Below are 12,038 nucleotides of genomic sequence, written 5' to 3'. Positions count from 1 at the left end.
AGCATTAAAAATTTAGAAGCAACCTACAGAAAGCAACCTGAACATCCCAGGCAATAAAATATGTTTATCCTTGTGCCAGTACTGTAATTGCCATCGCTATTAACGCAGCCGCCAAAAAAATTGGAGTCCACGCTTGTTTCGCCATAGTGATGATTCACACGTTTCGTAATCCTTTCTGTGGAAAATCTCACGGATCGTCAATCGTAATTGCCGACGACGAATGAATCGACCTTGAAACCCATCGTGATTCACCATCGCAAAAATGCTACTTTGCCAAGTGGTTTGGAGCCACCTAATGTAAGACAGACGAAAAAATTTGCTCCACAAAGGGAGGCGTTAATTAATGAGGACAGCTTTCATTTTTCATTCGGTTTGCATGAGAGAAACACGATGAACTATTTCTCTCCTGGCGACAATTAGCGCTGAAATTCGCGACACTTTCGCGATAATGGGAGTTGGCGAGACGAAAGATAAAGACTCGAAAGGATACCGTAGAGTCTGTCGTGGGCTGTCACACGTTCATCACGATCGACTTGGTAAACTCGCGTGTCACCACGGTATTTTCACGCAGATAACTCATGCAAGCGTGTGCCAACTTCCAGAGGTCTGGGGATCGTCGAACCGAGGCGAACAAGCTCGAGAAGAATTTATATAACCATTTTTAATTCGCAGTCTCTCGAGTCTGGAGACCGGTCCTTGCATCTGGGAGCAGATACAAAACAGTAGAAGGAAAAGACCAATTGCCTATTTAATAGAAATAAATTTCTCCTGAAATTGAAGCTAAATAGATAGGTGTGGTACAGGAAGATATTGAATATATGTATAAACAGAGTAGAACACAAAGCTGGCGCCAGGTCGATAAAATATTTTGCGCATGACAGAATTACCTATAATACATTATTCATTTTTTCTATCACTTGTACTTTGCGAGATCTCAGGCTCCTCTTCTAATAAAATTATAGAGAACAAGTAGATAGCTATCCAACCTCCACAAGAACATCTATAGTTGACAGCGAACTATAGCAATTTCAGTAAAACAGCAGGATATCGGTTCTTCCATCGACGTTACCCCTTTTGCCACCTCTAGGGCTCCAAATTAACACGAACCAGGAAAAAATATGTTAGCTCGTTCCCGGGTGGCTACTGCAGCGCCAATTGTTCGAAGTCTGAAGCACCAACACCCTGCTGTTTTACTGGTATCTCTATAATCTCCCCATCCACAACCCTTTCCCAAACGCTCAATACTCCAGAAATTGATACTCATCGACTATCACATTTCTCGCCTCATTTCACCTAAGAAACCCCGACAGTACTTAAAAGGTTGCCATTGAAAGTGTCCCAGCGCTATCTTTAGGCGGCTCGATCGATGCGAGTATGGAAATGATCGCGGCTATTCGCAGGCCATCAGCTGGTTTCCACGGAAACCAGGTGGGGGCGTGTGTCGTAGGTCGTTCCTCGTCCATCTGCGTGGACGAACGCTTTGTATGAGCATGGGTGAAGGACCTCTAGGCGGTAGCTCCACGCCAATTTACTCGTATCCAAGCTAGGCACGCCAGGAATCCGGTCGATCGCGTCCTTTCGATGGCCGTGTTCCAGCTACGCGAACGTCCTTCGAGCCTTTGATAAGGAATTCCTCGAGGCTGAGGTTAATGGACGTTAACGGCGGCTGGTTCCACTCGCTTTGTACGCTCGCTGACTCCCTGGCTCGTGTTTGATATAACAGCCGAGATAGAGGTTGCGCAACAGGCCTGAGGGTGTTGACGATTGTAATCGGGTTCCAGCGAGGAAGGCATCGAAGTTTCTTTCCCTGAATGAGTTTCGCTCGTGGGGCAGCAAGATCGAAGTTGCTATCGAGAGGATCAGTGTGGGACTGAAAAACATCGACGAGAGCTATTCCTATGGGGATCTCCGCGGCTATTTCTATCATCAGAGTTAAAATAGTTACAAATGCCCGACGACCGCGTGGGCGTGTTTAGGTGACTTTTTCAGAAGTAATTACTCGGGGAAAGTGAGAGGGATTGAAGGAAGACCACGGGGACGACCATGGATAGGAGTCCATCCTACGCGGCTCGTTTGAGTGACGTCAATCCCGCGATCACCCTAGACATTATTCGCTTTCGTTCACTGAGATAGGAAATTCCCAAGGCGTATTACTAAACTTGCTATTGAATGGAGGACATTCGAACGTAACTGAGGGAAATGTCACTGGATACGGTGAATCGCGGTCGAACGATCACGCAGACGCAAATAGAATACGCATGGCTGATGGGGGTGACGTTTAATTAAATATGACGGGAGGGTAAAGGTCATTGGGCATATCCTCAATTATTGCTGGAGGAACGATCCATAATCAACGAATTGCTAGGGCTGATTGATCCTCATTAGACCCCCAATTTTTTGTTTGTTCCAGGCGAGCTGTACGTCGAGGACCTAGCTGAGAGGCGAATCGTGTCCATCAGGATGGGATGGCTCTGGGTCGAGGGTACCCCGATGAGGCTACCGCTTAGGGCGTTGAACCTGCGTCAGGCAGCACCCAGTCTCTGTCAACCTCACGCACTAGCCCTTGGGTTCACGCTGAGCAACTCACAGGACCACGCTCTCGCCACTTTCTGGGTGAGTCTCTGTTTCGAGCTCGATCATATCGGCTGGGTCCATAATCAAGCCAATTTAGTTTGTTAAGTAGGTCATTTCTAAATTGGAAGAATTATCTGGGTATAGTAATAGATATTTGAAAAGAGGTTTATTCTGATCTTGATTGAGGTTTGAGATTTAAAAAATCTGAGTAGTTTAGCATACAAGTTTTTCCTAGACTCTCAGTTTTTGCTTTTCCTGAAAAAAGTACTTTATTGAGTTGTGTCACTTTCGAAGCCTACATGTACGATATAGGATCTCTCATTTACAACACCTACGTATTGTACTCGAGAACGACTGACTTAATTTGTTTTATCCACAAGTGCTACTTGAGATTGCAACTGTGTCTACTGCTTTCGTATGAGATGTATAATAGTTACACTTTCGCGACGACTTGGCTCGTCTTCCTCAGTTAACGGTCTAACACTTTACCAACCGCTTTCACGTGTGCTCATTATTGTAACTTAGAAATTTATCTTTACCTCTCGTACCGCTTATCAGATAGAATTACAGATTGGGTTACAATCCTATCTGTAAAACAGATCATCCATTTTCTACGACGCGAATGGCTTTAAAGTCCATTACATTCTGACAATAAAGATAAAATTTATTCCACGTTGTATTGCAAACGAGGAACTCCAGCAGAGAAAAGTTCACGCAATCATATTCTGATCTACTCTCGACAGGGACATAAAGTCAATCACAATTGGAAAAGCGTAGGAAGTCGAAAATACTAGAGGGATACGGGGGAGAGAATAATTCGTTGCAACACGCGATGTAATTGCATGTAAATGGCTTTTATCTGTGGCACGATCCGTTTCCTTGCCCGCAAACACTTTCTCGCGTCTAAGAGCTCCCATTTTGCTGAACGCCACAATTTCTAATTACGGTCTGCCCGCGTCGCCATTCGATTTCTACCTCGTTATACAATCTCTCAACCATATTTAAGCTCTATAGACTATTCTCAAGCCCTGCAAGCTTCACCAAAAATCCCAGTCCCTCTGTCATCATCGTCAGCTTGCACACAAATCTACAGCAATGTATCTACTCTGTTTTTCGTCCCAACTGTTCAGACCAAAGTTCGAGACTCACTGTGAACTCGATTAGACGATAATACAACAATGTAAAGGCGAAGAGCTCGCAAGATTACGTAACCCGCGTTCGTCCGCAGCACGGAAGGTAATAAGGTCAGTAGGCAAGGTCAAAATCCGCGGTCTCGCCGATAAACGAACGCGTGGGAGATGCCAGCGCCATTCTCCCATGACCCGCCATTGTCAAGGAGTCCCACCATCCTCCTTTTCCTGGCGAACGAGTTCCTTCGGCATCGTTGGCTTAGTCACTCAAAGGACGTTCGTGCGATCGGCTCGTAGCATCTCGATCGAACGAACACTGAATCGCTTTAGCCGAGTCTCGTTCCCAGAGAGGGGACACCCAAGGACGAAAGAGTTATTTCTGTGATATCAGTGGCGCTTGTTCGTTCAGCAAAAGACTTCTCTTATCGCGGGGAATATCGGCCTTATATGGACGTTCTGAGACTCGCATCATCTCGAGACTTTGAATTTGCGTCTCGAAACCGTGAGAAAGATCTTGGAGGATGTCAATTTCACGCAAATTACAATTCCTTGTCTTGGATATAATCTTGACCTTCAGCTCTTCGCTCCTCGATTTCTTTTTATGGGGATACATAAAAGTCTGAATCCTTCCTCCCACGTCCAATGTAGGAAAGATTCAGTAGGGCAGATAAAGGATGCTTGGAAAAAATGTGGGACGAGTTCAGGACTTCTCTTCTCGTTTCTTTTGATTTTAGTTCTATGTTTCTACATTTACACTTACAGAAACTCAAAAAAGAATTGACGCATGTAGACTAACATAAATCATAAGATACATGTCGAAACATTTATTTTTATTTAATCCTATTTTATAAATTAGAAACTCAAATTATTCCCACTTGAAACTCCACGTCTGACTTTCATCAGTCACAAATCTTCTAACTTAAAAATATTTTTCTCTATCCAGGCGGACACAGAACCGATCTACTGGTCGTGGGTCAGAGCGATCGCAGCAGAGCTGGTGAGACAAACCCCCTTTCGAGCCCAACGTTGCCTGAACTTCCTAGAGATCCTGACGATCTGCCCCAGAGGGCCAGTCCCTCTGCCAGACAGTCCTACAGAGTCCAGAAGACGCTCCAGAAGCGAGTTGCGCTGCTGGCCAAGTGATTCTCCAACAGAGAAGGACCCCAGAGGTGGCACAATGTTAGAAGACTCAAGAAGAAGAGCTAGGAGCGAGTTGCGCGGTTGGTCCAGCAGTAACTCGAGCGACGAGGACCTTCTCGGCGAGTTTCGCAGCATACCAGCGATAATAACGAAGGATCAATCGGTGACCAGGACCTGGGGCTGCAGCGAAAGCAGCGAAGGCAGCGACGACAGTCTTCCCTGGGGCGGTGTATGTCGCTCTAGCGTGGATTCAGTGGACTCCACGGTATCCCTTCCCGAGCCAGAGACCAGGGAACAAAGAATCCAGAGGTATAAAGAAGCCAGAAGGCGCGAGAACGAGGCTAGAAGCAGAAGAGTCCTAGAGGAGGACGCTAGAAGACGAAAGGCAAGAGCTGAAGAAAATAACAACGATATTCTGAAAACGTACGGCTCCAGCAGGTCAAGGAGTAGGATCTACGCTGGAAACGACAACGACGACTTTCGTCTGACGAAGAAGGAGGACGTCGTTCCAGAGATACCGAAACTCTTGAACGTCGTCAGCAGGCTACCGCCAGTGAAGCCAAGTGAATCGTCTACAGTGAGGTTCGAGGACGATCATCGTAACGAGGATGATAAGAGGAACAACAACAGCCCCAAGAATGGTAACGCGAGTCCTGGAATACTCAGAACGGACATCAGCGAAAGAAGAAGCCGAGCCAGGGAGAGAAGGAGCGTTCGTGAGAAGGGGGGTCAGCTGCTCCAAGCGCAGCAGTTACCCAGCACCACAGTAGAGACGCTTCAGGAACGCAAGGAACGCTTGGCCCAGTTGTCGTCAAGGATTCCAGTACCTAGACAACTATCGCAGCCTTTGACCAAAGCTCCAGAGATCTGCAACACGACAGTCCTGCCGAGGTCGTCGACATCCCTCTCTGTGTTAACTGAGCCTCCATGCGAGGAAGACGTAGCTAGACTCCTGGAGCGTTGTCAGAGGGTGGACCATTACGTGCCAGTGCGAGAAAAGTTGACGTTGTTCGAGTCCCTGTCGAGGCTAGGTGGAAGACTAGCCAGGAGCACAGAGGACCTCGGTCGAACGTCCTCGAAACCGAGTCCCAGAGGGAAGCAGCGCGCTAGGTCTCTTCATGATCTCAACAGAGGAGCGAGAGCTGTCCCTGTGAGGGAGATGTGTCGGTTCTTCGAAGGCGACGTCGAGCAGGAACACAAGTCCACGCCCCTTGCCAAGTCGAGATTCAGCGACCCTGTGACGCCCACGAGAATCACGTGGAAGGAGTCGATAAGTTCTAAGGGCAGCGAAGCGCCCTGCGTCAGGTCGTCGACGAGAAAGAAACACTACTTCAAGTAGTCGCGATGTCTCGAGAGCTATCCTTCCCTCGTGGATCATTGTGGAGTAATTTGATCTAGGTTTAAGGCCTAGTCTCCTGAGAAATCGCCATGCACTATGAAGCAACACTTTCAGACACACGCGACGAAGTGCGACGCGCCAGGATGCCACGAGGAAGTATCAGATATTGGGACATCGACTTAGATTATCTCTCGATCTCGTAGTATCGCTAGATCACACGCTAGCTCGAGCGTCGAACGATCAACGTTTGTCGAGCAATTTAGGCTTGAATTTCCGCTCTCTTGGCCACGATGAATCGTCACACTCGTGTCGGGAGAAAGTCGCTGCCCGGAGCAGCTAATTTTTTGCTCGCCGAGATTCGAACTGTGCTCGATTCTCGTCGCGACTCGAGCCCCGATCGATCGTTGAATATTCCTCGGCGACACGAGCCCCGACGAGGCTCACGTAGCCAGGAGACCGCGGGATCGAAGGACTGAAATGCCGAGAATGGTTTTCTTCTTGAATGTTTGCATGTGAACGTCCATTATTTATTACGTTTGCCCTGGTTCTATGTAGAAAATAGCCCGGAGCTTCCCGCCTCGACGGGAGGTGAATCTGTAAACGTGATCCGACATCACGGATAAGGAGTGTGTTGGATCGAGAGACGGAGCAGAGGAGAGAGAGGGAGAAAGAGAAAAAGAGAGAAGGGGAATCGGAGAAACCGGTAATTTCCATTCACCGAGTGATCGCCTCGGCGCTGAACACCTGTCGAATGCAAGTCGACGAATGCTCGAACGTCTTGACCCTTCCATTTTCAGTTCATTGATCGCGTTTTCGGTTGTCAGTCGACGTACTAATTTCCGTTCTCTGTGTAATCGATAAAGCCCAAAGAAACGTGGAGATAAACGGAGGGCCGAAGAGTGGAGAGATGCAAGCCTGTCGAGGTAAATTTGGCAGACCTTGAAGACTCAACTGAATGAAGCGAAAATTGAGGCTCATGTCGGAGTTTATTTGTGTAATTATGTTTCCAGTTTCGTCGTGTCAAGGCTCGACGACACGAAATCGACTAGAACTTGCATCACTTCGTTGCGAAATATATCCAAATCGTCTTAATTTCGTCCAAAGAAAATGGCTAAATGGTCCTAGTTTTATTTTTTCTTCTTGCCACGATTGCAATTGTATATAGCTTAGTTGGAAAATGGTGCAACGCTACTGACAGTCGATTTTCGAACATCCGCTTCGTGTGACGCGTGGACTAGGCATCGACTTCCGGTCGTCTCCAATCGAGACGATAATTTCCGTTCGTGTTTCTCCCTAACTCTCTCGTGGTTCTTTTTCTCTTCGGGTTTGATCGGGTCACACGAGAGGTCCTTGAACCGCCTATCTCGTAACGTCTTGGTTGTTTGTAGGAATTAATCGCGAAAAATAAATTACGATGAACGAAGGTCAGTTTAACGATGAAATCTGAGGAGACGTGTGATTTTCGAAACGATCACGTGTTACGTAAACGAAAATTTTAGTTGTTGTTAACGTTTGAGAGGAATTAGTGCTCTAATCAACGAAGTGCCAAAAACGTTAAGTTTCTTGCGAGGAGAAAATGGAATGAAAGTGTATAAAAAAAAATTGATAGATTTGTACATATTTGTTTTCCTCTAGGACACATTAATCGAACGAATAATTTTCCTTTTCGTGTATCGCTTGAGATCACGGAAAAGCGATCCAGAAACGCTTTTCCGCGATCCGCCCGACGGTTATTTATTACGCGTGTTTAGAATGCGTTATCGATATAGTCACGTTCCGTTGATTCTGTAAGGATCGATTTCTTAATAGCGTAATTACCACGACCCTGTACAGAAAGTTGAATTAGTTTAGACGAAGTCGCTCTCGCCAATCAAAGATTAACCCTTTATTTTCGTATTCTCAAAGGGATCTATATATATACACATGTATACAAATATATATATATATATATATATATACACATATATATAGAAAGACATCGCGTGACAGTGTACGACTTGCGATTCAGTGTGCTTTTGTGTATACATCGTACACTAGCGGAAGTAGAATGGGAAATAACGTACGACTAACGGGAAAAGTTATTTAAACGGCGGAACGATCGAGCCTTGCCGATTGCCTCATACCGAATGAGCAAAATTTCTAGTTTTTCAACTAGCTAATTTGAAGAAAGCATATTATCCATAAAAAAAATTATTCGAGATACTCTAAATGATATAATTAAAAAAAAAAGTTTCAATTCCTCTGATACCACTTTCCTGAAATACATTTAAAAAAAAAAAAGTAATACTAAGGTAAAACAGGATATCGAGAAAAAAGGTTTCTAAAGTGGAAACAGTAAACGTGTCCCAACAGCCAAGGCTCGATCGCGACGTCGATGCAAGCCGACGACCGTACACAGGGGGGAGTTCGAAGAACAACCCCTTGCACTGGGGCCACCTTATCTCGCCGGCTTCAGCTGCCCCAGCGAAGGAGGGACGCGCTCACGGTCGCTTGTCTGTAAAAATGAGGTAATTCCGAGTGGTCCGACGGGCGAACGTGAGAAGCGTACGGCCGAGCGCAAGGAGGCTCGCGAGCGAAAAAATGGAAAAACTCGTTGTTCTGCGGAAACCCTGTAAAACCGGTCGATCGCCAAAGAGGTCCTCTAGTCCCTCGTCGGAGAAATCCGAAAAGGCTGCCCCCTGGCCCTGCGTAACCCAACCCCCTGATAATCCCTGCAATACACGTATTATATACGAGATCTATCGTTCGACGTGGACACGTCCACGTGTGCTCGTGCCGCGTATCCATTTTCTGTCCTCTGCGTAATATAGTCGAGATTTGTATTTACGTTTGTTGTAATAAAAGGGACGAATAATGGCCGTTACATAAAAGTGATTGTCGTTAGAAAGTCAGAGGCCTTGGCCACTTTGCGCTCCCCCTATTCCCGGCCTCACGGCTCTTTTATTCCTTCCACACTTACGCCCACGAGATTTTCCTTTTTTCTCCGCTAAGCCGCGATCTGATCGCGACGAGGCACGCGCTGCTCGCGCTGCTAATTAGCGCGCGTTTTCGTAAGATCGCGAGCGAAGATTACCCGGCCGCGCGATGAACTTTAGAAAAGGAGAGGCTTGTGCAACGACGCAGCACCGTGAAATTATTGTACCGGGAGTGTTATCCCCCTTTCGCGGAGTCCCTGTGAAAGTGGAATAACAGAGGGGGATCGACGGCGCTTCCCTCAACCCTGGCTGTCGTCAGCCTGTCCCGATTTCTGGAATTTATGCTCCATCGGTGTCTGGGAACCTTGACCAACGCCGAGATTGAGGGAATCCCGATGGACAGCCGTTTTTATGGTCGAGGTAAAAAGCGTCCTTTGAAAAGAATTCGTGTCCAGTCGGTGGACCTCGATGCTCTTGAACGATGCAGCTTCGCTCTCGTTTATTTGACCAGTCGCAGACTTGTTCTTGCGTTCACAGGACCGCCCACTTAACGTTTCCACTGTAATTTTCTACTCGCGAGCGTGCAGATTCTAGGTGGAATCGACGAGAAGATCAGGCGGTAATTTATACGCTGGCTTTAATGAAGTCAAACGCGTCGATAAATTAACGGGGTATCGTTAGTCGATGCCACGGATTCAATAGGATCTTGGAAAAAACTGAACAGCCAGCTGGTAAACTGTGACACCGTGAACATTAATTTCAGGAAGAGCTGAAATATTGCTGAGGTAGGTATGTAGAAACAGAAGATTTAGAGTGGAGCGAGGATGACTTAATTAGATGTGTGTGGTTTAGGTAATTTAGTGGAGTATCGTGTAGAATTATATTGTAATTATATAGGGGAAACTTTTGGAAATTTGATTGAGAAAACATTGTAACAAGTATGAGTTTGAAAATTTCCATATAGATTGAGCTTCATCTAGAGAGACAAATTTGAAATTTATTCTGGAATTTAGTTAGCTAGTATTGCATAACAACTGAGATATGTAAGGTTTCTTTAGTGCATGCGCCCGCGTATAACTTCCATGATTAGGATCATGAGGCTTATCTAAACGAGGTAGGTACTCTTAAAGACACTATCAATCTAGATAAGCGTAACTATAAAACTTTATAACGTGTAAGTTTAGTATGACAATAGTCACACGTGTTTAGATTAATTCTAGGTTGCCTATTCAGTAGCCCAAAAATGTTAAAAAAGTAACAAAAAACGCTGTATTGGATGAAATATAGACATTGTAGACTAGTGTAGACCATTGAATGCACAGTCAATCTACAGAATAATTAAGGTAGAAGGGACACAGGCGAGTAGTCAATGAGGCTTAACGCGTGCAGGATGAATGACAGAAGTATCGCGATCACCGTAGAAACAAGTATTTATTATAATTCACGTTTCTAGAATCAGATTGCAATCAGGTCTCGATGCATATGCATGTGGGCTGCGTAAGGCACACCTGTGTCTAGAATGCAATTTGTTTCCTTGGTGTGGTGGTTAGACGACCATGATATTCTGTATCAGTTTCTCTTTTTCTGAATAACAAAATTGGTGCGGTGGGACTCTCATTACGATAAGAAATTTTTGCTGAAGTTGATAGCTCTATTTCTTTGGACAAGTTAATTACATGGACATCAGGAACAAGAAATTTTTATCTCGATGTCTTGCATCTTTTCGATTACTAAGTCGTGAAAGCTTCTAAAGCAATTATAATATAAATTACTTGTTTCACCCATTTACATTGGATAGTGAAAAGAGACCGACCTGCCAATTGCAAGATACCTACCCCATTAATCATTTGAAATATCTCCCACAGAAATAAATGCTCAAACCTCAGAAAATTACGGAATAATGTTTCATTTCACATAAACATTCATGTTTTTTATTGCTTATCCGTGTATAAAACGAAATTAAATTAATTTTTACACTCTGGTTTCTTAATTACATGAATTACATGAACGAAATGGTATGAGAAGTGGAATGTACTAGTACAAGTCAAAAATCAATTAAGATGTATTTTTGTACACATATCAGTATATTTAGATCTACTTTCACTAAAACAACGCATCCGCGATACCTGCTCATTTCCTATTCCAGCAAATTGATGCAAATGGATAGATTACAATCACGACCACACCCAAAGGAATATATTTTTAACACAGACCTACAAACGCAGGTTCATTTCAAAATTCTTTTATATCACATTATGCAATAATAAAGAACGCAGCACCTCCAAGTATGCTCAAACTCAAAGAAAACGTGGGAGGAATGGAGATGCAACGATAATTCAAACAAACGAGCATTGTTATTTATAGTCATAAACCTTCATAAAGAGCCTCAAATTCACATGACTGCAACCACCATTCCAAGTAAATACATACTACGTACCTCTATCTCGCAATAAAAAGTAGTAAATTTTCAATCTCTAATTACTGATGACTTCAGACGTGAAAATCCGATGAAAAAATCAGGGTCATCGCCCTGTCCACGAGACTCCATATCAACTAACAAAATTTGTTCGTCAATGCGGCATTGCAGCAGCGTTCTCCCAACGTCGATAGAATACGGCCAGTGTAGAGTACATAGTCGTGTAAAAAGAGCCAACGCGAACCAAAGTCGACCGTCGATTACATACGTGCTGGGCTTCGTGTGTCCCGTGCACGGTTTCGCGGCGGGTGCATAAGAAACGCGAGTAATCGAGTGACTGGCCTTGATAATACCGGCCACGCTGAGCGATTCGACGCGAAACAGGTACACGTACGCGGCCAGTGGATATACACGTCGCTGATCTATCGATTGATAGCTCAGCTGGCTTTTAAAGTGCACTGCACCGAAGTCCCCTATCGCGGCGACGCTGTTTACCCGCAATTTATCTGATCTCCAGCCAGAGA

The 12,038-nt window shown here is 45.1% G+C and overlaps 1 protein-coding gene across 1 annotated transcript in view; it reads left to right on the top strand.

Annotated features, from left to right (window-relative positions):
- LOC143183725 (uncharacterized) overlaps positions 1 to 6,188 on the top strand; it is a 39,101-nt gene extending 32,913 nt beyond the window's left edge. The window contains exons 2-3 of the mRNA XM_076385407.1: positions 2,411 to 2,613; positions 4,648 to 6,188. Of these exons, the coding sequence (XP_076241522.1) occupies positions 2,411 to 2,613; positions 4,648 to 6,183 (1,739 nt within the window). The 3' untranslated portion in view covers positions 6,184 to 6,188. The remainder of the gene's footprint in view (positions 1 to 2,410; positions 2,614 to 4,647) is intronic.
- The last annotated feature ends 5,850 nt before the right edge of the window (positions 6,189 to 12,038 follow it).

Source organism: Calliopsis andreniformis, chromosome 9, assembly GCF_051401765.1.
Source record: "Calliopsis andreniformis isolate RMS-2024a chromosome 9, iyCalAndr_principal, whole genome shotgun sequence".
In the NCBI taxonomy this organism is placed as follows: Eukaryota; Metazoa; Arthropoda; class Insecta; order Hymenoptera; family Andrenidae; genus Calliopsis; species Calliopsis andreniformis.
The sequence above is the reverse complement of the archived record's forward strand: the minus strand, read 5'-3'. Positions and strand labels throughout refer to the sequence as shown.